Raw genomic sequence first — 27,401 nt, forward strand, 5'->3', positions numbered from 1 at the left:
CCATGAATTTCAGTGATAGCGCCACCATTCTGTCCGCCTACGTCTGGCTTTTTACATACAGCAAGAAAATGCATGAGGAACAAAAGACTGGGGAAAGTCTAAGTCACGGTTGAAGCTTAGGGAGACGTCCACATGCTCTGGATTCCTGTCCTGAACATTTGACCAATCAGCGACGGTGCTCACGCGGTTTTGTTGACATGAGCGATCCCTGTTTGTTGCGTGAGGGGTAAACAATGATGGCGGGGTTTTCAATGGACGGTCATTCAGTGTGTTCGGTCAGACATGTTCGATGTTTGTGAATGTCTGTCTGCTTCGTGGGTTCACAACTTTGCATGCCTGGATCGATTTACTGCGACCTCGTCGATTGGTCACTGTGCTGAAAAACATAATGAGGAACTAGGCCTATGCTAGAAATTAGAATTGGATTTTGGAAAGCTGTCGTTTTAATGACAAATGACAATGACATGGGATGGACCTGTGAGCTGTGGACGGTTGAATGACGACAAACACCATCATTAGCATCAGACCATCAGACCTTGGCTTTGGATTTGCGCATCTAAAAACACACACAAAAACTGCCCTTCCATCCAGAGGAGAGCGCTGTGGCTTGATGGGTTAACCTGTTGACTACCATGAATCCGCGCTGCGCTGTGAGTGTGAGAATTTATTGTTAGTTTTAGTAATAGTATCCTCTTTTTAATTTGTTCTTTTTAATAAGCAGTTTCACCATGTTCACGGTAATATGCGCTGTCTTGTTCGCGGGGCAAAAAGAGCATGCGTTGCTAGACGCAGGCGCATTTTGGAATGACCGCATGATGACTTGGAAGCGCCAAAGTTTTCCATTGATGATGCGTACACAGCAACGCCTGGAAAATTGCCCTGTCGGCAAGATGGCGTATATTACCGTGAAACACCTCATTGTAAACATGTTAAATTAATCATGTTTATTGGTAATCGAGTAGTTTAGGACCCCGTTCCATATGTTTTTGGACTACCTAGTCCTAAATAGTTACCAGCAGGAAAACTCATTTTATATTTTTGAGTTCGCTAAGTGAAATACCATGATATAGGCCTATATCAGCAGGCTTAATTTTGTAGAAAGACATGAGAGAGGGCAGGCTTTTTATTTCATGTTTATGAGGAAAATCATAGGTGGTGTGACTCGCACGTCTCTTGGTGCTAAAACAGGTAAGAAAGTCTCATTTTACAAAATTACAAAACCTATAGTAAATAAAAAATGTTTGGGGCTGCAAAAATTATTTTGAAAAATTTGACAGTTGCAATTTTAAGCCATTTTTGAAAAAAAAACAAGCAAAAAAAGGGAGGTGTCCTAAACTACACGATTACTGTTTTATTAATGATTTTCTTTGTACACTAATGTTTTTTAATCAAAAATCTCTTTCTTTATTGAAGTAGATTTCATTTTTTTCTAAGTGATCCATGGCTTTGGAGAATTATTTTTTTAAGGGGAAACAAAGTCCAAGAACCATTCGGTTGATAGTCTGGATCCAAGAGCCAAAGATCCTGTTGTTTAATATTTTCAGGTCAGGGAACCAGACAGTAGACTGCCATAACAATAGCCACTTGATAAGTTAAATTTCAATAGGCCTAGGCAGTATTCTCCCCCCCTCTAAAAAAAATTGTTGTTTAAAAAAGGGGTGTTTGCATGTAAGTATGCAAATAATATTTCGTTTACTTCCTCTTTGATGAATGTGAATGTTTTGTTATGTTTGCTTGAAAGGTTTAGCGTGTACCCACCCAGGTGTGTTAGTTGGCAGTTTTGTCGGCTTTTGTTCATTTGCACGGTTGCCCATTCACTTGGCAACAAAAGATATTTCTGTGAATCATAATCCTGAACCGACGCTAGTAGGTGCACGCCTCATGCGTCACATTGCTCACTGTTAAACCTGTAGATATAGCCAGACAGTTTTGTTGATGTTTCTATTTATAGAAACAGGATACAAAATGTTCTCACAGCTTTTCGCAAGTAGAGGAATTTTTATCCCTTAGACATTAAATGTCTCCTCATGAGAGTGGTGAAGATTTGTTTGCAAGTTTTGAGTTGAGTTCCTACGTGGGACATCGTTCCTGGTTACATATTGTTTTCTCACCTGTGTGTTTAGTAAGTTCCTTTTAGTTATTGTACTACTTTGCTTAGGCTAAAAAATAACTAGTTCTGCTTCCGATTACATGGCATTTGAAAATAGGGTAGGTAGGTAGGGAACATTTTTGGTTGGCAATTTTTGTGTGTGTACGATCATATGGAGGTGCGTGTAGTCAAGGGTAAAAGGTAGAAATTTATGATTTTCAGGGTTTTTTTCCTCGTGTTTCCCCCCAAAAAATTAGGGTATAGGGGCTGTCAAAATAGGGTAGGTAGGGTAACCGGAAGCAGAACTATTATTATTATTTTGTTTTTGCATTATGTACAGCACTGTCAACAAAGGTTTTAGACAAACATGTGGAGTTGTTACATACTCAACTCATTTGAACTTGTAAACTCTGAAATGGTTTCAATGTTTTTAGCTGCGGGATAGCAGCTCAACGAATTATCATGTCTCTCCATTGTGAGTTAGTTAATTAGTAACAAACGTTGTCATTGTCTATTGCTCCTACATATTTTGACTGATTTCAACCAAACTTTGTCAAAAGTATCAGTAGCCCAGCCCCAACATGTCACATGACCAAACTGGGGTCAAAGGTCATCATGGGGTGACTGGGGTCAAAAATCTGATTTTTTTTTATTCAAAACACTTTTCCTTCCAGAAAATTACATGTACATGCATGAACACAGATTTGTTGGCCCGCAGCTTCCAAGATATTCCGATCCCGCTGGTTCGCTTATACATGTACAGTACTGTCAACAAATGTTTTAGACTTAAAAACATGTGGAGTTGTAACGCAACTCATTTGGATTTGTAAAGTTTTGAATGGTTTCAACGTTTTTTTCTTCCTTTTAATCAAGTGCATTAGGATACCCATCTTACCATGATCACCGTTTGTGTTGAAGCCCACTGCTTTTTCGGTAGACTTGCTGGCTAGCAACTGGATATGTACAAGGGACATCAGGGAAGATTCTGTATGGGTGAGTATTTTGCTGGAAGCCCCAGTAATTTGCGTATTTTGCATCCAAAGTGTGACATTTTTTCCTGTTACCTCAGTACTTGGTAATTTTCCACTCAAATATCATTAAAAGGTAATACAACAATAAAATTGTGCTGTAATTTACAGAGATTTGGGGGTTAGTATTTTTATAGCAAATATTGTTGCACTGACCTGTTTAAAGCTTTGTGTTCATAGATGCTGGAAAAACCAAGAAAATGCTGTTTTTGTAGTCTGGTTCCCTGACCCTACTTTGGACAAAACGGAGCACTTTATAGACGTCTCGGAATTGTCAGGTCAGGGAATCAGACTAGCTGGCTTGCATCCGTTCACGGATGTGTAACCGATTGCAAACAAAATGTTGGCTAACTAAATTTGGTAAATTGGGGACAGGATTTGAAGAAAAAAAAAATCTGGTTTTTTCCTAACGATGGTCGGCCGAGCATTGTTGGAAATTGATACAAAAATTCCACTCTTCTTAAAAATGACAGCACACCAGGTGCCATGATTTCAGAGGATGCTTGAGACAATTATTCACTTACATTTACAGTCAAGTAAGGCGTTTAATAATAATATGTAGATGTTTTTTGATTTTGCAAATTACATGTATATTGTATATTCCTTTAACAATACATTGAGTACCCCTCCTTCAAATGAGGGTCCCCCAAGTGCCACTATGCAAATTAACCCCAAGTTATGCAAATTTGTATACTCTGCGCTTGACGAATATTTGTGATTTGCAAATTTGAACTGGCACCCGGACTCCCCTGACAGTGTGGCGCTGTGCATGTTAAGCCCCTTCCTGCGTCTGTTCCGTAGGGAGCTCTGACTCATATGACAAGTCATCCGAAAGTTTCTTGCCGGCAGGCTATATTTGGCTTGCCCAATCGGTAGGAAAATACCGTTTCCTGTCGAAGGCTTATTGGGGGAAAAAAAATGGGAAAAAAGGCTAGATATATGTAGTTTTTAATATTGTGAAATCTTGAATGCATACATGTACATTGACTGGCATGTATGATACCATGTTGCGTATAAATTTGTCTGCCAGCTAAACAGGGGCCGTTTCTTAAGTCCGACGCCTCATAGGTCCGACACCTCATAATCCTGAAATTTTGGACTTATGAGGCATCGGACTTATGAGGTATAAATTCCGCCTCATAGGTCCGACGCCTCATAAGTCCCACGCCACATAAGTCCGACAATGGACAAACGCTGTTTCGGACTTATGAGGCGTCAAAGGTTTGAGGCGTCAGACTTATGCGGTGTCAGACCTATGAGGCGGAATAAATAAACTGTATGCTTCATAAGTCCGACGCCTCAGAAGTCGGACGCCTCATAAGTCCGAAATGCTTTTAGTAAATAACATTAAAAAAGTTCTAAGGTTCAAGGAGCGTTAAACACCTTGGAGGTTAATAGTGGTTAGACACTACCTTCCTGAAATTTGAAAAATTCCTCCCAAGTTTCCTAGTGCATTTTTTCAGCATCTGGAGCTGGGTTGACCCCATGTAAAACTTTTACCCTAGTGAATATTTCTGCCATCTATAATAATTTCTGCCTGTTCTGAGAATATTAGCAAGTTATTTCGACGCATGAATATTAATTTGTCAGGAATCCCGACTCCGCGATTAATCTTGATTAACCATGAGTTGCCAGCGATCGGTGACGACAAGCGTTTCCTGTGCGTTGATTATCACCCCTCAATATGTTCCACGTCAGAGTCAAGGATGTCGCCTACATGTGCGCGGTTTCTTTGTGGAAACCGGACTCCGCAGTTAGTCATAATGCGGATTAATGAACCCCCGTTCTACTTTTTTTTTTCTCAAGTGACTCAAATGAACCCCAGTTCCATAAAGTTTGCCAAGACCTAACGGTTGGATCACTTCCAGTGAAGGCGATACAGTAGCTCAGTGCTGAGTACTGTTGACCAGAAATTTGTTCGGGAGCCTGTGGATTGTTTTCTTCTTCGTGGAACCTGTTGGAATATTTTGTCTTGGTTTGCATAACTGATTACTTTTGCTTGTTCCGTTTAAATCTGTTTGCAGTTACGACTTTTCGATTTTGAAGTGGACTACAACTGACAGAAGTACCATTTCACTCACAGGTAAGTAGATTTTGTATTTTTACAGTAGTACTGGCCAAGTAACCCGAGTACTTCAGCAATCCCGAGTAGTGTTTGCTACTCGGGACAATCCCAGGGTAGGGGACAGGAAGGGCTTACTTGACCTCAATGTCCCTCAGTGACCTGGGAACTATGAACTTTTTTTTAACCTGAATTCAGGTTTTTTTTGTTAAAAATGTGACAAATTGAAAGTTCTGGATTTGGTCTGAAATATCCAGAAAACACATTTTTGAAAGGGGGGTGAGGATAGTTTCAGGTTTTGTAGTAGTGTTTCAGGCTTTTTATGATTGGTGGCATCTCTGATTGAGGTTGTGTTGTGACAATTTTGAATGAAAACAAAAAGGAAAAAAAAAAAAATAAATTAAGATTAGGCCCCCCCCCCAAAAGTCTCCGGTTTCTGGTATGCGCGCACGTCGCCGTAGCCATGCGCGTCGGCAAAATGAAAAAGTTTTTTTTTCAATGAAAGATGATGTCTCAAAACCGCCAAACTCACTGGTTTGACTGGAATCCTGCTGCTGCTGCACAATTTTAACGTGTTTTTTTTTATTGAGTTATGGTCGAGAATAAGCTTTATGTGGCCTCTCTGGACTCCCATATATTTGCACTAAGTTTAGTCGGGCATCATTTGCAGTCATCAGCCGACATTTGAAGCAAAAAAATCAGGTAAAAAAAAAAAAAAAGGCGCGTTGCCGCACCACTTTTTGGGCAAGCTCCATACCAGAAACCTGAGACTTTTTTTTTTTGGCCTTGGGCAATTTCGTCAGAATATGTCCCCCTCCCAATTCACTGGATATGTTACTGGCTAGTAAAACACTGCCACTGATAATGGCAAATTCATTGTTAATTTAATTCACACCTGTTTTGTCCGTCACATATTGTATATTTGATTGAATAATTTGCCAAATCATTAGGGACTGACCATAGCTCCCAGGTCAATCAGGGACATTGAGGTCAAGTAAGCCCTTCCTGTCCCCTACCCTGGGATTATCCCAGGAATTATGTCAGACTATGGACATGGAGATTATGGAGGTTGTCAATTTTTAAAAAACAAATTTGGTATTTTTTTTTTTTTAGTCCCACGATTTGGCCGTGGTGATATGAATGTGGCCTGTTTTCGAGTAGTATAATAGGGGTGTAAGTGGCGCCACCAACGTCAAAATAGGCCGCCCTTCCAAAAAATAACCCAATTTTTTTTCTGCGGCCAAAAATTGTGGCCAAAATTGTGCGCACAAAAAAAATCAACTTTTAACAAATTAATTTTTTTTTTTGGAGCCCCCCTTTAAAACCACATCTTGCGTGCGCCACTGCGATTGTGTTATCTTCAACAGGCAATTAAACATTGTACAATATACCTCTGTGTTTGTTCAGCAGGCCAATTCACAGCGTGAGCAAGGTCCATTGACATTGCCAATATGTGTTGATATTTGGACCAGGAAGCTATGGACGCCGGCAAAATGGATCGAGTTACACCTGATGAATTTAATTCAGGTACGTTCAATCAATTTGTTTAAATTATTTATGAGGTCCGTAATCAACACCCTCTGTTTACAACTTGTGGCAAAGATATACAATTGTCATTATGGCACTCTATCACTCAGTTGTTTCACCGTAACTGATGATGCCCTGGTCTGGATGTCTACCCTTGGCCTAAAACCGTAGGCTGTGCACGCCAGACGAAAGAACTAGAAGTCTCAGTTGTCGCTTTTTGGTTTACGTTTAGGGCTGCAAAAGTAAACAGGCAAGATTTAGAAAATGTACAAAAGTTGATGTAATTGCTTGTTAAAACATGGAGGATTAGTTACGAAAGGCTTGGATGATAGGTCGGGTAGATGGAGCAATTAATTGGGAGCAGGGAGCCCCCCCCCCCCCCCCGAGGCGACCTCCACACCCCAAAGCCCCGCCCCCTACAATTGTACCTGTCTTGACCCCACTAGCCTGTTTAAAGAATGGCAGACACAATAGAGGGCGCTGTTTGAAAAATCGGCTACCTCGTTTTTTATTTACCCGAATTGCACGCTTCAAATAGCTCTATGGGCTCCATGCACCACCTAAAGAGGGCGCTTTTTAACCACTTTTGAGAGCCCTGTGGACAAGACGCACAGCGTGTGCGTACTGTACTGTACTGGTTCGCGTGCGAAGTATGCACGACTTCCTGAATGTGCCACAGCTATTAGCCATAGCATCTTCGCGTGAGCGTCAGGCGTCGTCATCTCGCGAATGCATTCAAATTTATCTTGAGATAGTCTCCCAGACTACATGTAATCCCCGCCCCCAATAACTTTGGATCATTCGAAATACGCAGTGGATGGACAGGGAACCAGTTTATGTCTCACCCGGCCAACTGTCCTTTTCTAGCCGTTGAAGGGGTACTATGTGCACAGAGCCCATATACTAGTGTGTCTGTCATACTTCAAAAAGGCTAATAAAGGTTATGTACTAGAAGTATGGAGTGTGTGGCCTAGTGGTTAGGGTTTGTGACTCATGATCAGAGGGTCCGGGGTTCGAATCCAGCCGCTGGTCATATATTGTGTCCTTGGGCAAGGCACTTCACCTCCACTTGCCCCTCTCCACCCAGAAGTATTAATGGGTACCGGCATTAGCTGGGGAGTAACCCACGATGGACTAGCATCCCATCCAGGGGGAGTAGAAATATTCTCAGTCGTTTCATGCTACTGAAACCGGAGATAGACGCCGGCCTGATGAGCCACATTGGCTCGGGACAGACTTTACTTACTAGAAGTATGGAGGAATATAAATAAGGGAAGAATGCTGTGTTTTGACATTGGGTATAGTGTGTTAAGATTTGAGGTGGACATGTGCATACATGTAATTGTGACGGACAGGTTAAGCCGCGTGGATTTACACGAAAGTGTGTCACACCAACACTGCAGGCAAGAAGTGACTAATAAGTGCAAGGTGGTGTAGCCAGCCAGGCATAATCTTGCTCTGTGGATAGGGTAACTTCTTCACAGTTAGGCCAAGTAAAAAAAAAAGTATTTTTCGTCCGGATTTTTGTTAAAAGGAAGGGAGCAACCTTTTTTCCCCCGCAAGATGGCAGACTTTCCAAGATGGCATCATGGCAGATGGTTCTTCCATTTCGTGACCCTTTTTGCTGATACTTAATTGAGTCCAAAGTGCGCACTCACATTTTTCCATTATTTACATTTTGAATTCGCATACATATCTTCATGTATAATTTTGCTGGAAACAAATAAACAAACAAAATATATACTGTACATGTATGATTAAAAAGAAAAGGAAAAAACAGAAGCCGGGTTGGAAAAAGGAAGTGGGCGGGCACGAGAAACTGGTTTATTTTTATACTTGGCCTTATGTTCAAGGCTGGTGGATTACCAAGCCATCACTAGTGTCAGTGAGGAAAATAATTTGTGATTCTCAAGGATTTACAGAGGCGACGTCCTGTATTCTGCAAGATGTAAATTTTTTGGTCAACATTAGGGGAAAGGGATTCAGAGATTCTTTTATTTAAAAGGACATCAAATAATCTGGTGTCTTTATTTTGCATTTTTGCATATGACAAGGTAAGCTATGTAAGTCATGCTTTTCCTCCAATCAGGCTGATTTCCTCATTTTTTACTTCTCATGATATGCATTACAAATTGAGAAAACACTGTACAAAGTCTTATGTGGTTTGGAATTTCCTTGTTTTTTTTCTTCTTCTAAATTCCCAGTTGCATGCCTGTATGATGCAGTTTTATTTCTCTGAAATTTGGTGACTCATAAGTGTGAAAATTCAAAGAAAAAAAAAGTCTCTGGAAATAAAAAATTATTAAAGCCCTCATTCAAAATCCACTAAAAGTACTTAAAGTCCAGCGGACAAGTGACAAAATTGTGCAATTTTTCATAAAAGTGTGAAACTTGGAACAGATGTTTATATTCATTAACATTTTCTCGCACGAATATAAACATCTGTGCCAAATTTCACGCTTTTATAAAAAAGTGCCACTAAAAGTACTTATAGTCCAGCGGACAAGTGACAAATTATGCAATTTTTCATAAAAGTGTGAAACTTGGCACAGATGTTTATATTCATGAACATTTTCTCGCATGAATATGAACATCTGTGCCAAATTTTACGCTTTTATAAAAAAGTGCACAATTCATCGATATTTTGTCACATATCCGCAGACTATTAGGATTACCAGCAAATTCAGGAGCCCAGTGAATGCGCATGAGGAAACATTTCAGGTTGATAATTATCCAATCATCCTAGAAAACCAGTTTATTCTGAGCAAATAAATACACAATGTCTTTATCCTGTGATGACAAGTAAATAAAGTGCGACCTACTTGTCTACATATCCCTTGAAGGTTTTGTGATGTCCCCAGGGTGTGAGCATTCCAGTTTGAGGTCTTGTAAAGAGTCTACAGACCCATGGCCTTTTGGTGTCAAGTTCCCAACCCTTGGATATCAACTCATGTCTAGACTTCATTCCAGGCTCTTTTGCCTTTTCTATGTGTGAGGCTAGTCTATGGAATATCCTTTTGGTTTATGATATGCAAGCAGATTTGGTGATTATTTTAGGAAACTATATAAACTGCGTCTTTACCTTGAGATTCTGACTAGTCACACACACTGCAGCGGGCGCCTTCTATATTGGGCCCTTTTATTTGACTAAGTCAGCTTTAATCTAGTTCTCCAGGTGAATATTTGTCAACTTCAAATGTTTGGGGGGCCAGTATCGACTGTCCACTCTCAAACGATATTGTGTATACAAAAGCCAATATATTATGGTTTAAGCAAGAATTAGGTGAGAACCAGTGACAACTTAGCAGTATACATGTACAAATTTTTTGGGCTGGTAATCAGATTTTGCTAAGCAAACATGATTTGGTACTAAGCAAATTCTGTGCTGACTGCTGAGCAGTTTTGACAACAGATCTATTTCATCCTTCACACTGGATTTTAATGTGTTTGATACTTTGGATTTAGCACCTTGAATCAAGACTAACTACTACCTCCACTCTGCCAGTCTGGCGCTCCTCAACAAAATTCCTTTGGCTTAAGCCTGAGGTCACACGTAGTGATGTCTAGCTTGGGAGCCAGTGCCCATTTGATCACTGTAGTTATGTCACGAGTGACAAACATGTGGCTTCTTGACTGAGTTGTCTGGATTTGCTGCTAGCGCTTGGTTCCTGAAATCAGATTTTGGGCCAGCGGGGTTCCAGCTACTGAAAGTCAAGTTTCTAAAGATACATTTTTCATGTTTCATGCTGCATTATAAAGAGGGATTAGTCTCTTAATACTGACAGTACTAGCTGGAGTGGTGAACAGTACTTTCAATTTGTTGGATTTTGGACCAAAACATAGTGTGGAGTAAGGTTGTTCCTCTTTTGGATTATGATGTGGACTGTCAGACTGCTTGTAGACTGCCTTGTAATTGTATTTGGACCAGGACCAGACAAAGTGAGTAGATGTCAGTTTTGTGGAATGTGAAGCTTGAGTTTTCTGTTGTGTACATGATGATGTATACATTTTTAAAAAATTGTTACATGTGATATGTGTCACACACAAGTTTTACAACTATACAAGAAACTGATATGGATTAATGTGTCAAAAGTTTAAATCCAACAGATGGTTTTCCACTACTTTTATTAATTTTACAGGCCAGGTTGTTTAAAATATAGGGCTTGATCTGTTGATCAGGTGTTGATCATTTCTTACTTTGGCTGAAATTGTTTACATTTTCCAAAGGTATGTTTCCAAAGGTTCATACCTTGTTGTCATGCCATGGTCATACATATGTGGTAGTTTGGATGTTGAGGTGTTGGGGGGGGGGGGGGGGGGTGGATTGGACATGAAGGTGTGAACTTGTGAATTGGATTTTATTCTGCAAATTACATGCATGTTGAATTATGAGAATTTATTTGATAAAACTGGTTTATTTGCTGATTCAAAGAAAAAATGTCAACTTGTAGTTGTACAAATTCAAACACTTTATAGGTTTTTCTGTTTTACGAACATTTCTGTAGTTCAGATAAAAATATTAAAGTTGTCATTTTAATGAATATATTGACATGCGCTTAGCTTGAGGCTGAGTTGTTCGGGAAATTGATGTAAAATTGCTGCTTTTGGTTATTAAGATAATGATCAAGGCAAACAAATTCCTGTATGATATGAACCCGTTATGACCAACATGTGTTTACCATGGCATGCATGGAGGTATACAGCTACCTCCATGGGTTTACCATGGATTGTACATGACTGTAGGCCTACGCCAGCTTGTTTGTGTACGTTATAATGCACGCCACTGTACTAAACAGCTTTGTGGCCTACTCTGAGATAAACATAGAAAACACACTTGAGATGTCAGCTGAAGGTCAGCCAATATAGACTGGTTTATTTTTGTTCCCACCACTTGTGTTGTGTCCTGTTTATGTGATGTTTGACCTTTGACACCAAAGAGGCTTCCTCAAGAGTGTTTGCTTTTCACCTCAAGGGCAGGGATGAGTAGGGTGGGTTCTTATCTTTGTATGCTGCAAATAGAGAGTGATAAGACATTAGCTAGAATGTTGCAGTGGTATAATGTTGGCATCTTCAGCAAATGGTGCAGTCATTGTGTCTAGATGATGAATAGAGTGGTATAAAGAATGAGCACTTCCATTTCCTAAATGTAAGTACTACATTGTGCCGGGTATATGAAGTATGTGTTCAAATACATGTAGCTCTGTAAATTCAGCTTAGTTTGTTGTAGAAACAGATCTGTCTACGTTCACGTGTACGTTGTTGTATGTCTTGTAAAACATTTGTGAATGGCAGCTCTCTGACTATTCTTATTCAGTTGCTGTTGCACGTTGCTGCTGCACAATTTTAAAGGAGGGGGTGATGGGAACTACTTTTCAGGACCCCATTTATTTGTAGGAATTTGTGAAATTTATTAAAGAGGTTTGGCAAGTTTTGATAATTGTTGGAAATGTCTTTTGAAAAAAAAAATTAAGTAGAAGTTTGTAAGAATTTGGTCAGAAAGGAGAAAAGAAATGAAAGAAGTTCTCAGAAAGTTGTACAAAAATATAAAGTTATTTATTAATATTTAACTGGCTGGTGTGGTCGGGTTTCCATCGGTGAAGAATATGCTGGGCAGCTGTACATGTGCAAACTAGTTCTGTGCACATTTTTTAAAGAGGTTGTGGAATGCTCAAAGACATTTCCGTAATTTTTCGGGTATATGTAGCCTAAGGTGTGATGCAATAAAAACGATTATTGTTTGTATCATAAAATGAGTACAAAAGGTACTTTTGAGAGCTGTTTTTCAAGTCCTGCCTGTTTCGACCCGAACGTGCAATTTGTGTAAAAGTCGTCGTTGCGGGCAGCAAACAAAACACAGTAAATCGTGACGTAATAAACAGGACTCCCGATGCAGAGTAGCATAAACGAGTCCTGTTTATTACATCACGATTTACTGTGTTTTGTTTGCTGCCTGCAACGACGACTTTTACACAAATTGCACGTTCGGGTCGAAACAGGACCTTAAAAATAGCTCTCAAAAGTACCCTTTGTACTCCTTTCATGACAGAAACAATAGTCGTTTTTATTTCATCACACCTTAGGCTACATATACCTGAAAAATGACGGAAATGTCTTCGAGCATTCCACAACCTCTTTAACTTAAGTTCAAGTGGTCCCACAAGGAAATGCCAGTAGACTCATTGGGTAATTGCCTACATTTTCCAGACTAGTTTCACGTAGGACAGTGTGTGCCAAATTGACTCCAACCTGTTCCAAATAATACACTTGATATTTATTTCCTTCTGTACTGCCAGAGTGACAAGAAATGTCCGTCAGGGGATTGAGTAGACGCAAGTGTTGAACTGAGAAAAAAAAGGAGAGTTGAAAGGGTAACTACATGTATGGCCTGTTGTGACTATGTTGACCTCAAATGCTGCGTGTGTTCTGTCAAACTTTTTTGTAGCCGCAAACCTCGCCAGTTCTCTGCAACCTAATAAAATTTGTCACCTGCTGAACCCTGGGAACCCCATTTGAGGCTTTAGTTCAAAAGGTCAGGGGAAGGCGTCCCTGAGGCATTGATAAAAAAAAGTCAAATGTCAACCTTTCGATTGGGATAATTATTTTGTTGGAAAGGTACAGTACCTTTTTGTAGTAAAAGGGAAGCTTTGGAGAGTGAAAGAAGATGTTGGATTTAGGAAGATTTTGTTTAGAAGTTGGCTGGGAAAGTAGCTGAATGGGGAACACACTTTTTTGAAACTAGAGATTTCTCAATAAGTGAGAGGTTTGCGGTAACACCATGTGGAAAATATCTCTTTTGTGAGTATGTGTGGTTCTGAAGAGAACCTGTTGGATTAACTTGACTTTTCGAACAGTATGCTCTGTTCGTCATCAGGAAAAGAGATATTTCCACATGGTGTTACCGCAAACCTCTCACTTATTGATCTTTCCACCATGTAAACCTTCAAGTTTCATTTAGAGATTTCTCATACATATTTAGTTAAATTTTGGCCCAATTGCCTACCTGGTTTAAGGCACATTGTATATTTTTTGCATACAATACACCTTTAATACAGAGATACACAAAAATGTACATTTGTGACAATATTTTTTTCTTCGCTATGTTTCCAGATTTTGTTTGCTAAAAATTATACTTAATCAGTCTGCTAATTAAGATTATCTGCTATATTTTATTTTTAATGAATTTGGATAACAGCTTCATAAACTCTGCCCCGAGTTTTGAACCCAGTTCACATTCAGGTAGCCACCCTTGCTATTAAAGATATAGTCCATCATTTGTAATTTGTGCATTTTGTTCGTTTGAAGCAACAAAAGTGTTCAAAATCTAATGAAGGATACTGAACAACTAACCTGATTAAGTTTCAGCTCAGCTTCAGCTGTATATTCCGAGAAAAACAGCATTCTAGGATCTCAATTTCAAATCAAAAGTTGCTGAATCATGTTTTGAATTGCAGCTATACGCGATGTTGCGCACTGATCCGACGAATTATAGCAACCGTGCGCGCCTGTGCGTCGTGCCAATGCTTGCGCACGCTGCGCGCAAATAACAAAACGAACTACTAATTTAAATTTTCCTATGGTGCGTCTTAAGATGCACCCTTGGAAAGGCCTTCTTTCGTTGATTACTTCAACATGATAGCTTGCCAGAAAGATTAATTTCACAGGGAGTTTAGTCTACTTACTATCTTTCAACCAAGTATGTTTTTCAACAATAATACGCCAGTTACTTTTTCGGATGGCTGCAAATGATGGACTATAGCTTTAATATAAGCATGGTATAAGCCAATATAATATGTGGCGTCTGTATCTTCATACACAGTCACTAGACACCCACAGGATAGACTCTATGCAGCCTTTGACTATATAGCCTACCAGTAGTCTTAATTAGATATGCATCAGTAGTTTAGGAAACTTTTTAACTGTGTATTCAATCATTCAATTATCCTTGTATTGTAGAACTACATGTACATGTACAGTGTCACCACTGTTACTGTTGGCCTGTTAAGCAATGTATGTATGTATACCCAAAAAGGGGGCGTGTTGTTGGTTTGACCTTGCCAAGCTGGTACTGTGTGTTACCCAAACTCTGGTTGACTGATAACCTTTTGACAAAGAGAAAGTCATTCCTGAACAAAACCTACCTCTCCCATGAATGGACTTGCCCTAAAAAACTACAAAAGTAACTTGGGTTTTAGGCCGCTCCCAAATAAACAAAGGGGTGAAAGTTACAAGGGTTATCTTGTGAATAGAGTTGAACTGGTTTATAAGGAAACTAGAGTTTTGATCAATTAGAGTCCGTGTTTACAAGTGACAACTGGATGAAAGGGGTGCTGGTTGGAATGGTATGGCCAAGGTTCTTTGACTTGTCACAGGGCTGTGTGGAATTCTGTACATAACTGCCTAGCAGGTGGCAATATGTTACTGTTTGTGTATAGTGATGCAGGGTGGCATATTTTTACAGGCTTATGACTTGTGTGGTACAGAACTATTACATACTGTAGCCTTTTTACTAGCCTTTTGTGTCCATTATGTGAAATGTGGTGATGTACAGTACTTCAGGAATTTGGTATTGCAGGGAGTGCTGAGGTAGGTTTAATTTCTGTTTAAATAGGACATACGTGTGTATGTGTGTACTAAATTTTTGGTACTTTCTACACTAGTACCGGTACTAGTAGTATAGTATGCACACTTTCACTAAATAAGTGGATTTATGTAGGGGCCTAACTTAAAAAACTAACTTTTGAAAGATTCCCATATCTGGCCATCACCAATTTTTCCCTTCAGTAACCTATCAGCCATCAGAAAGTGATAAGTCCTAAGAAGGTCAAATTTAGCTGGGAAAATATTGAATTATTTACTGAGAAAACACTTAGAAATTTTTCAGACCAGTCTCATATGTACTAGAGTTTGTGCACAGGATGACAAGTGATGGCCAGATATGGGAATCTTTCCCTAACTTGTTATTGATTGTAGACTAGAGTTAATAAGAAAGGTATCAGTAGAAGAATTTGATCAACAGATTAAAGGGAAAATACAACATTTGCAAACATCAAAAAATAAAACTACCAAATCATTTTGAAATACCTTGCTGGACTGTTAGTGAATGACAGTGTAAAGCATCCTGTAAAATCATGGCACCTGGTATACTGTCATTTTCAAGAAAAGTGGTATTTTTGTATCAATTTCCAACGCTGATCGGCCGATCAGCGTTCGAAACAACTGGCTTTTTTTTCAAATACTGGCCCCAATTGACCATCGCACTTGTTTGCAATCGATTACAAACCTATGAACGGGTACGAGCCGGCTAGACTGGTTCCCTGACCTTACAATTCCCCAATGTATGTAAACTGCTCTGTTTCTTCTTATATGGAGTCAGGGAACCAGACTACAGGAAAATGATTGTTTTTCTTGGTTTTTATAGCATTTTCGAACCCAAAACCTCAAAAAAGTCAGTATAACTATATTTGCTTATATTTCCAACCCCCCAATTCCATCCATTTCTGAAAATTACAGCAAAAGCAAATGATGTATATTCCCTTTAACTTGTACTTAAAGATAATATACAAGATTTGCAATCATCAAAACCAAAACTACACAATTATTCTGAAATACTTTACTTCATCATATCGCCTGCAGGCGGGATCCCCTTTACTTGACTGTATAAAATGATGGGTCCCAAGCATCCTGTGAAATCATGGCACCTGGTGTGTTGTAATTTTCAAGAAAAGTGGACATTTTTGTATCAATTTCAATTTCAAAACCTGCCTTTTTTTTCTTCAAATACTGCCCCCAATTTTCCAAATTTAGTCAAGTCCACATTTTGTTTGTAATTGGTAACACATCCGTTATTGTACCGACAAAGTCAAACAGGGCATTGTGTAAAGTTTACATACGCAAGCAGAAACGGTGCAAGCCAGCTAGTCTGGTACCCTGAGTCCCTGACCTGACAATTCCTGACGTCTGTAAATTGCTCTGTTTCGTCTGAAGTAGGATCTGGGAACAAGACAACAATAACAGCATTTTTTTGGGGGGAGGGGGGGGGGGGGTTCCAGCATCTATGAACACAAAACTTTAAACAGGTCTGTGTAAAAAATATTTGCTATGAAGCACTATCCCCAAGGAAGATTTTGCAAGATTGAGGTTGCGTATCCTAGCAAAAATGCCTAGGGAGTTGGGGTTAAGCCTTAAGGTTAACCATATAAATAACAAAAAAGAACACCCCCCTCCTCAAAAAAAAAAAAAATAGAAAAATCAAACAACAAACCACAAACGAAAATAAGCAACCCCAATATTAAAAAGTCATATTTCTGCATTTAGCAGTCACATTTAGAAGAATAAATATGTACATGAAAGACTACTAAACATAATGTACCAAAGTTTGACTGATGACTATGCACATGCTTCATTGGTGTTCTGTCAGAGCTCATCAGGGTCATCCGTGGGTTGCTGACTGACCTCAAATATTGGTTCAGTTCAAGGTCTTTATTAGTGAAACTTGCATAAGTTCACATTGTACTTTGCCCTTTGCGTTTCGTGTTTGTACTTCCATTTCCCTGACTGTTGGGAATTTCCTACTAGTCGGAAAGCTATGAAACTAAGCTATTAAATTTTTTTATCAAATGAAAATTTGAGGAAAAACTTTTTATCGTATTGGAAACAGTTCTGTAAAAACAGATGTTTTTACATCTGTAGGTTATGTTGAATTATGATAAATAGGACAATTGCTGTTTACTAGTCCTAATATTTCTTTTATTGTATTCAGTTATCCGCTATGTAAAACTTTTTGTATGACATTATTTAGTACAAGCCAATGTCGATCATCCTATACACAATGGGAAACTGACATGGTTCTTTTCTAATCAGTTGAGTTAGTAGAGTGCTGTTATGGAATTCTGGAGCCCGCAGGTTATGTAAATATTGAAGCTTTTGCAGTAAAAACATTTTTTCCCTCTTTCTTTGTTGTTTACAGGAAAACTCCAAGTAAAGGCTTTGGTCGCCGCCCTAAACACTGATGAGAAAGAAAAACCTCAAGAAGACTCTGTTGACAGAATACCGGACTCAAATTTACAATTAGGTCATCAAAAAGGTTGTTGCAAGATTGCTAGTTTAGTGCTCACCGGTTGTGATCAACATGTGAACCACGATCCGGAGAATCAGCAAAAAGAGCGTTCACTTGATCTAGTAGAGTCACCCGACAGGCAGCTTCAAGGCAATAACTCTAACACGAATACTGTGGAAGTCATAAACCAAGAGACATTTTATGCTAAGAGTAAACAAACTATTCAAGAAGCTGGGACCAACATTTTCAAGGGGGATTTTCTAAGCACGAATGCATCCTCCGAGTTAAAGATTGAATCTTCGGCACACTTGTGTCTGGCTCAACAGAACTTGCCGCCAGACTTGTTTGATGGCGTGTTGGATATAAACACTGTCGCGTCGTTACTTCCCAAGGACAGAACGTCCACCGAGGAATCAGCCATCGAGCACATCCTGGCGCTGGAGTCCGATCAGTCGCGGCATCGCCATCACAGCGTCCCAAACGAAGACTGTAATGGGTTCACATCCGAACAAGACAGCGGGATCTTCGACTTATCTTTAGTCCAGCAAGACGACTTTGAAACTTTCGACAACAGAGAGGCTAGTCGGGAGTGGCCAGTGAGGAACATCACTCCAGAGCAGCGGAGAAAGCACTTGCAGCGGTCCGTGTCCGACTCCTCTAAGTTGTTAGGACACAGGCCAAAAGAAGGCTGTCACTGTCAGAAAGTGAAGAGAAACTTACGCATTCCTTCCTGTTTTATAAACAACCCACCTTTATTTCTAGGGTCGGAGGTATGCGAAAACACGTCAGGTCAAAACATTAAACTTCCTGTGAATCCTCCCGCAACAAACACTGAAACTAAACAAGCTGTTGAGAATATTGCTGAAAGCTGCAGTCAAGTGATCACTGATTCTGAAAGGGGTGAAACGAGGTCAACAAATTTTCTCGAAAGTGGGACACAGAACCTGACTCCACCCAACGCGTCTGAATGCCAGGAACGGTGCAGTTTGGTAACATCATCAGATTCAGAACCAGAGAGCAACAAAAGTCTTGAGGATTATCTTGAGGATATCACCATGGGGAAGAAAACGCAGTCGCTGTCCAAAGGGCGGCAGCCTCACGTTGTGTACTCAAAGGAAGAGTTCAGTGAGGAGTACGCCTCCCCTAAGAGGAGCAAATCCTGGGACAAGAAGAAACACGGGAAGAAAGGCAGCGAGAAGAAGGACAAACAGAAACCCAAGGACCGGAAGAGAGTCCTGTCAGATCCTTCCCAAGGGATGGACTTGAAAGTTGTCATCTCCCCGCCCCTGACAGTTTCCCAGGAGGAGAGCCTGAGGAACAAAAGGCACACTATTGGTGGATTCCTGATGACAATGCCTACCCAAGAAGCTGGTACTGATACCTCTGAGCTCCTGGCTGACTCTGAGATGCTGACAGCTCATCAAGAGTCGCGCCAATTTGCTGCCACTCCCAACGTGTCAAATAACAACCAGGAGCAGCACAAATCAAAAAAGAGACTTGCCCAATCCCGTGCTGGAGGAATATCTCCTGAAGTCATTCCAACAGCTAGTAGACACCCCCTACGAAAGCAACAGGGTCTAAGCTCTCCGGAGGTTATAGCAGACACCCTGAGCAAGGCATCTTCGTCATCAGATGTGATCTCCGACGGGCCACCTCCGCCGAAGCCCAAGCGCCTCAGTCTGACCAACCAGCTGCAAAAGCAAAATGACAAATCGCTGGATGTTTCCATACACCAGGATGGCTCACAATTGCCGTACCCAAAGAAGGATAACGTCTACGAACGGAAGACGGAAATTGCAGTGGAGCGTCAAGTTCTACTTAAACAAGCCACCAAGAGCAATCCCCTTGACCAACAAAGCCAGTTACACGATTCTGCTGTGAGCTCCCATAAACAAGCAAACAGGTCTGATGCACCAGGTCCTTTCTCAGTCGTCACTCGTTATGGTGATGATGGCGAAGAAGAACTCATTCTTGGTGCCTTACCTCTTCAAGAGAAACAACAAGAAGTCCCACCCGAAAGCAAACCTTCCGTGCCGAATGTTGCCAGAAAACCAGAGAAGCCAATTCCTGCAAAACGTAAAATCCGCCATTATGCTTGCATAGAGCCTGTCGGAAAGCCAGTTCAGGCCATCAAAACTGAGGAACATAAAGAAGAAAGCACACCAAAAAAGTCTCCCACTGAACCTCCAAAAGAGGAGCAATCAAAACCCAACTTGGACCAAATTCCCTCCTCGGATGAAGCCGCACCAGTCTCCAAGAGCTCTACCATCGATCAAGAGGTTAAACCTCCAGTCCAACAAACCCCACCAGTGGTCATCACAGGTCCACCTCCAGATACCTCTCTGAAAGTCCGTGATGTCACTCCCGATTCCCCAAGCACCTCCTTGCCTCCCAAGTCCCCAAGCTCACCAGAAACCCAAGAGGATCCCCCACAAAGCCAGACAAATGAAAACACCCCCCTGAGTGTGGATATCAACCGATCTAGGCTCACATCCTCCTCGGATACTGCTTCCACCGCTTCCATCCCGCCCCAGTCCCCACCGGATTTAGACTACCAGGAGCTCCTGGCTCAAGCGACGCCCTCGGAGCATTCTCTACCCTCTTCGTCTGAACCTTCCATCAACATCGACTTTGCCAAGCTGGACCCGGCCATGGAGCAGAAGATGGTGACTGTCTCAGTGGGGATGATGCCCGAGGTTCAGAAGGCGGAGGTGACGGTCATCAACGAAGACTGCCAAGAGGTGAACAGTACTGATGAGGTTGAGAGACAAGAAGCAGCCGAGGTCCAACAACAGCCAATGAGCCCTGATACCAAGGTAATAATCAATGCATTTCTTTTATAAGCGCACATACATGTATTCACCATTATTGGTGCTCAAGATGCAACATCATTGTTACCCCTGCTCATTAAGCCAATGAAACACGTATAAGACAATTTCAGCTCCCTGGGGAGTATACAGCTTTGTTCAAATTAGCAGCTAAAACCAATCACGGTAACCATAATGCTCCAAAGCACAAAGCCACGATGCTCCAGTTTGTCAGAGTGTCAAATACGTGGTAGATGCAGGCGGGACATTCTCTTAAGATTTGCATGAGGACACAAAACATATTCACCATTGTCACCAACTGGATTCGAACCCCTGACTCTCTTACCACAGGTCACAAAAACTAACTATTAGACTGTGCTTCCCAAACACTGGGCTTTATAAATTACAGTTGTACATGTTTTCATTCATGTAGGAGGAGTCTGCCACTGAATCACCACCTACCTCGGAAGTGGTGACGTCGCAGCCCGACATTCCGTCCATCTCCAGCAAGGAGGAGGACGAGGTGGACAACGAGGAAGACGAAGACAGCGGAGTCTATGACGCCAGCTACCGGCACTCGGATTGGATCTACGTGGGTAACAACCAGGAGCTGCAGATGATGACCAAACAGGTGGAGATGCAGGCCGGGGCAGCCAAGTCTTTGCAGACAGGTAAGACAGTGTCTACCGCTGGGCGAGTAACTCGATTACTCAAGTACTCGCGAGTAGGTTATGCTATTCGTTGTTCTACTTGTGGTTTTTCATCTACTCGAGTACTCATCCAGGTGTGAGTAGAAGCAGGTACTTGCGAGTAGCAATTTAGGGTGTAGGGTTCACGGCTTAATACGTCCCCTGCAAACCCCCCCAAAAAACCCAAAAAAACTCAAGTAAATGACTCAAAATGGCGCACAGTAATGATATCTCAGTGCTTAAGAATGTGGTGTAACTTGCACGCTATTTGCTTGTAGTTACTGACATATATGACATTTTTCTACTTTTATGGGAATTCGGTTAACTACTTGTAAACTAGTAATTTCTTTGCGAAAACTCAAGTAGAAATCCACTACTCGGCCATGCCTAATGGTGTCTGATAAACTTGACTTGCTGGCAGTTATCAATTAAGAATTTCATATATCTGCTCAAGCGAAATCTAAAAATACTTGGTATTCGAAATGGCACGGAGTTGCAGTCTGGTCAGTTAAACGAATGCTTGCTGGCAATTCGGGCGATTCACAACGCAGTGCGCCATCAAGAGTTTGCCATGGAGAGTTTATGTTACCCAATGCATTGTTGGAGATGGTCGACAAATTCGCAGCACAGGACATTTAAAATTGTTTGTTTTTCTGGTCAGTAGTTTCGTAAGCGCATGATTTGAGTATCTGTTTGCCCTTTTCTTTTCTTTTTATCAATATGGTGTTTTTTGTAAAGCAACAGAACGCTATGCCCCAATCTATAATAAATTAGCTCAAGTTGTCATCTGACACTCATTCAAATGTCAGTTGACTGTAAACTAGAAAAATTGACTCTCCGTAGCAAACTCTTGGTGGCGCACTGCATTGTGAATCGCCCCTGAATTCCAGTGTTATGAAAGGAAGTGTAATGTCTTGGACAGAGCCAATTAATTAACCATTTTAAGATTTGATACATTTTTTTGAGGTTTATTCACTGAGCTTTTAAAAGCCCTGTCATGGAATTTACCTTATGGGGAATGTTTCTAACATTTTCCAGTAGCTGAAGTCAACAATTCGCCAATTAATTAACCATTTTAAGATTTGATACATTTTTTTTTAGGTTTATTCACTGAGCTCTTAAAACCTCTGTCACGGAATTGCCCTGATGCAGAACGTTTCTAACATTTTCCAGTTGCGGAAGTGAACAATTCGCAAGCAGCTGACGAAGTGCCGCAGTTCGACCGCGCAGACGAGGCCAGGGAGTCTGTGACAACGACCTCGTCGGAGAACGAGTTTCGCATGCAGCACCAAAGCCTGGCCTACCGTCGCGTCCATCGGAAGACGTCGGCGATAGACTACCAAAGGCTGTCCCTCATTGGTATGGTGGCATCAAATGTTTCGGCAAAAGTTTTTGGGGGGAGGGGGAAGGGAGAAAGAAGACAATGGTTGAGAAAGGGGAGGTGGACCTGATTTGATGCAGGGGGGATGCTTTTTTTCCCTGGGGAGGTGATAGCATGGCCCCTGTTCAAAAGATTTAATAAAACTGACCTTAGAAACTTAGGAATGAGAAAAAGTCAATGAACTCAAAAAGTTATTTCGAAATCTCCCACACCCAAATCTGTGATGACACACGGTTCTTAATACTATAAGTAGTTGGGATTGGCAGAGTTTATCCCTGAACCTGTTCAGGGAAACAAAGTGCGACAGGTGTACAAATCACTGGTAACCTTGCTGGGTTAAACAGTTAACGGGACTACAGGAGAAGTGCATACAACTGCCAATTCTGAGACGAAGAGCTTGTCCCATGGAACATCGTCACCATTTGTTCAGGGAAAAAGTTTGGCTTGACATTTGTTCAGGGAAAAAAGCTTGGCTTGACATTTGTTCAGGGAAAAAGCTTGGCTTGACAGGCTTGGTCAAGGCTACATTTGATCCTGTGGTACATTTGTAGCTTACTCAGATCATCTGAGGCCGCTTAGCTAACCTCTGGATAGTTGTCCTGTTGTATCTTGTCGAGTGGGCTTCTCAAATTACAGCTGTTGTTTGTTATTGGGTTGACTTCGGCTCTAGTCAAAGACATGCGTGGGTGGTTTGGGTTTATCACCGTGTGGTGTATTGTCAATTCAACTTTGTGCTTGCGTGTCCTTGAGCATGACACTTTACAATGATAAATGCTGTGGGAGGTTACCCTTAATCCAGGATTAACAGGAACAGCATGTAAGGCTGTCCAAGTGAAGTTTCCAGGGGTATAAGGCCAAATAAAAAATTGAAAAAATTTTAACATCCTGCCCGCTTCCTTTTTTTGGAGGGTGCCTCTTTTTTTTTTTTTTTTAATCAAAAAAATTACATATTTTAAACAGTGGCATCATTTTAGCCTCTTTGTCTATTGCATCTAGCCCATATAAAGCTGGTATGTCATTTCCTGAGTCCAAGTGGCAGCCATTAAAAAAAAAAGCCATCTTGAAAATAGCCAGGTCGGGCGGCCAATTTGGAGGAGAAAAAAATAGGCCCCCTCCTTTTTTTTGCAAAAAGGCAGGACCTCAACATTTTTGTTTAACTTGGCCTAATATTACTCATTACTTGCCTTTCCTTCCCCCCCCCATACACCTCCTCCAACTTATCCCCCGCCCACTTTTTTCTCCCCGTTACTCATCAGCACGCGAGAGGAAGGTCACAATCAAGAAGGTCAACAACATGTTTGGGTTCCGCATTCAGTACAGCCGGCCGGTGGTTGTCACCGACGTGGATAAAGGTCAGTATTAAAAAATGGCCAAGCGTAGGGAATTTTCACAAAATTGGGAACATTCGTATTCCATACGGAAAGAGTTATTGGGAGAGGGAGTGGATGTGATTCATTCAAATGCAACCGTAAAACATTTATTTGTCTTAAAAAAAAAGGATTGGTGGATTTTTTTGTTTTGGGTATCAGATTAAAGCTGAGAGCTTGTCTTTCAAATATTAAAAAAAACATGAAAATAGCACTTTGGGTTACTGAGAAAATGCCAATTTAATATGTAAAAGTAGGCATTTTTCATCCTGTACACAAATATTTTAAACTGAAACATTTTACTGTAAGCCTTCTGTGAAATTATCCTTTATTTGTGCAGTTTCTTTAATATTTTGACATGATGATGCTGACAAGGTTTAAAATATGGCTGAAAAGGATGAGATACCTGTTCAGGTGGAACATGAAAGGTATTTCCATCAAATTCATTTGTACTCGTCATATTATTTGCTGTGTTGTTTGTAAGGATTAGGACATGCACAAATAAGTACAGTGAAAATCCCTTACTGTGGTAATTTTAATGTATACAGCATGAAAAATGACTACTTTTACATAATTGGCATTTTCTCAGCAACCCAAAGTGCTATTTTCATGATTGTTTCAGTATTTAAAAGACATATACATGTACGTGTATCTCTCAGCTTTACTCTGATATCCAAAACATAAAAACCCACCGATCCCTTTTTTTCAAAGGCAAATGTTTAGGGTTGCGCTTTTTTGGGGTCATCCTGTAGATCCAGTTTATTATAGCAAATTTCGACTGAAATTGTTCTTTTGCAGGTGGTGCAGCGGAGCAGGCAGGCCTGCGTGTAGGTGACATGGTCCTGAGGGTGAATGGCCATGATGTCCGACAGGCACCGCACTCCCAGGTTGTACGTCTGGCAATGAGTGGTAAGCAAAGACTACAAACGGTGCAGTTGAGTCTATCACACGTTCAGTCACAAGTAACAGTCGATGCTCAGTAAAAAGGAAAGCAGTTATCACAGTTTGTTTGAGTAATAACAATAATGCGGTGCTTATTTAGCGCTTTATCCTACAGGTCTCAAAGCGCTTCACAATGAGACCAGTTTTTGCAGCAGCTCGAGATCAGCGCATTCTGGTCTCTACTTTCTTAAGTACCCATCTGTTCTCGTGGGTGGAATGAGTTAATTGTAGTAAAGTGTCTTGCCCAAGAACACAAGCACCATGTAATCTGGTCTCAATCCTCACATACCCATTTATACTCCTGGGTGGAGAGAGGCAATTGTACCCTTGTGTCCTTACCCAAGAACACTTTCAGTTCTGTCCACGGATCACAAAAAACGGTGTGCGTTCTTTCAGCAAAATGAAAACTATTCACACACATCCCTATGGGATTTGTTTTCATTTTGTTGAAAGAACACTACATTTTTGTGGGATCCTTGGGCAGCACCTTGAAAGGGTGTTGTGTTAAAAATTCTGTAACTTGAAAAGTATTTGAGTGATCTAAGTGATTCTTATGCTATAAGAAAGCTTATGAATTGGGCTTTCATATCCTAGATTTTGAAAGTGCTACATGCAAAAGGTCACAAAAACAATGGTCCCGATATTTGGGTATCGTTTTAATTTACTCACCCTGTACTTCCCAATAAGGACAAAGGAATTACTTTTTTTTAATTACAAAAACAAACAAACAAACATTTTTTCTTTGAATAGGCCCAGATCCGCTCGATCTTGTCGTGGGCACCAACGTCTGCAACACTCTCAATCTCTATGCCGAGAAGCCGGTCATGTGTGGATACTTGCACAAACTGGGCGGAGCCGGTATGATCCGCACCTGGAAGAAGAGGTGGTTTGTGCTCAAGTACGACAACTGTCTCTACTACTACAAAACCGAAGATGTAAGTTCTGCTTCTGAAATTGCAAATTGCGACTCATAATTAAAAAAATTTAATGTTCAAAGGACTGCAATATATGTTCATCAGAGATGGTTCCTGTTTATATCCAATATGCAAGATTTGTGAAAAAATGCCCATCCCCGCTAAAAAGGTGTGTGAACTACAGAGTGGTCCACAAAAAGTTTACACTTTTTCAGATGCAAATTTCTCAAAATTGGGGAGACATGTTGAAATTGTTTTCAGATAATCCTACACTACAAGATCTTGGTGGAATATGGTGAAAACGGCGTTGAAAATAAAGCCCAAATTAAGAAATGTGACCATTTACAGAAAAATGGTCAAAAACCAATTTGTCCACACGCGAGTCTACAAAAACAAAGAACTATCGCATAAGCACCTTCTGAGGGGGCTCGAAGCTGCCTACACCGCAAAGTGGATTAGGCAAAGCCTCATCTCTAAAAAGTACTTCGTGCAACTTTTGATTAATTCTGTTGAGTTGGGTCACATATTACAATATATTGCACAATTTCTTTCTTACACTACTTCTAAATAGAATGAATCTCTCGCAGTTTAGTCAGTACTTCCAGCTTGTGTCTGTATGTCTTATCTCAGGACGTAGAACCTCTGGGTGCCATTGTTCTGTGCAACTACACCGTCATGAAGGCACGGGACGTCGGCAAATCCTACGCCTTCAAGCTGACAAAATGCAAAGCAAGGACCTATTACTTCTACACAGCTACAGAAGAAGAAATGAGCAGGTAAGATTTATAGTATGACTTTTGTGGTGCGGGAAAGTTTGGTTATCAGTATCTAGGAAAAGCCTTGGTTTATGTGTCTGAGTATTAGGTTCTGTGGGCTTTAATCCCTAACCCACCTAAGAATCCACCTTGCGGTTTTGGAGGGTTTCGGAGTACTGAAGATGAATGGTGTTATGAAGAGGTCAGCAGAGACACCAATAGCTGTGACCATGCAATGATGAGTAATAGGCAGGGCAGTTTCGGGCGGGCGCTTTAGTGACTTAAGGGTTGAACCATAATAAAGACTTTTGTCGGAGTACTAAGTGGAGCTTATTTTCATCGCTCAGGTGGGCCAAGAATATTACCGAAGCAGCCAAACCCCAGAACACCTCTGATATCTGGCTAGACATCAGCACTCACAATGTGGGTCTCCCGGCCCTGTCCATCAGGAACCCGGACTGCCACGGCTTCCTGAACAAGCTGGGTGCCATCAGGAAGACCTGGAAGAAACGGTTCTGTGTGCTGAAGGATGCCTGCTTGTACTACTACAAGGACATTGATGCTCAGCATGCCCTTGGTGAGTTATCGGTGGCAGAAGTGGGATCAGGGATAGGTCCCCAAAATAATCAAAATAGAGCATATATATTGGAGCACCAGTAGTAGGCTAGTGGTGCCTGCTTGTAAAACTACAAGGACATTGATGCTGAGCATGTCCTTGGTGAGTTATTGGTGGCAGAAGTGGGATCAGGGATAGGTCCCCCAAATAATCAAAGTAGAGCATGTT

The 27,401-nt window shown here is 41.0% G+C and overlaps 1 protein-coding gene across 2 annotated transcripts in view; it reads left to right on the forward strand.

Moving 5' to 3' along the window:
- The first annotated feature begins 227 nt into the window (after positions 1-227).
- LOC119724888 overlaps positions 228-27,401 on the forward strand; it is a 30,964-nt gene continuing 3,790 nt past the window's right edge. The window contains exons 1-12 of one of the 2 annotated variants that reach the window (XM_038196185.1): positions 228-650; positions 2,963-3,082; positions 5,142-5,200; positions 6,590-6,706; positions 17,673-20,578; positions 21,003-21,240; positions 22,432-22,617; positions 23,896-23,991; positions 24,805-24,915; positions 25,699-25,883; positions 26,493-26,638; positions 26,965-27,194. In XM_038196185.1, coding sequence (XP_038052113.1) covers positions 6,658-6,706; positions 17,673-20,578; positions 21,003-21,240; positions 22,432-22,617; positions 23,896-23,991; positions 24,805-24,915; positions 25,699-25,883; positions 26,493-26,638; positions 26,965-27,194 — 4,147 coding nt within the window. In that variant the 5' untranslated portion in view covers positions 228-650; positions 2,963-3,082; positions 5,142-5,200; positions 6,590-6,657. The remainder of the gene's footprint in view (positions 651-2,962; positions 3,083-5,141; positions 5,201-6,589; positions 6,707-17,672; positions 20,579-21,002; positions 21,241-22,431; positions 22,618-23,895; positions 23,992-24,804; positions 24,916-25,698; positions 25,884-26,492; positions 26,639-26,964; positions 27,195-27,401) is intronic. The other variant, XM_038196186.1, reaches the window with a different exon arrangement.

Source organism: Patiria miniata, unplaced genomic scaffold, assembly GCF_015706575.1.
Source record: "Patiria miniata isolate m_02_andy unplaced genomic scaffold, ASM1570657v1 HiC_scaffold_18, whole genome shotgun sequence".
Taxonomy (NCBI): domain Eukaryota; kingdom Metazoa; phylum Echinodermata; class Asteroidea; order Valvatida; family Asterinidae; genus Patiria; species Patiria miniata.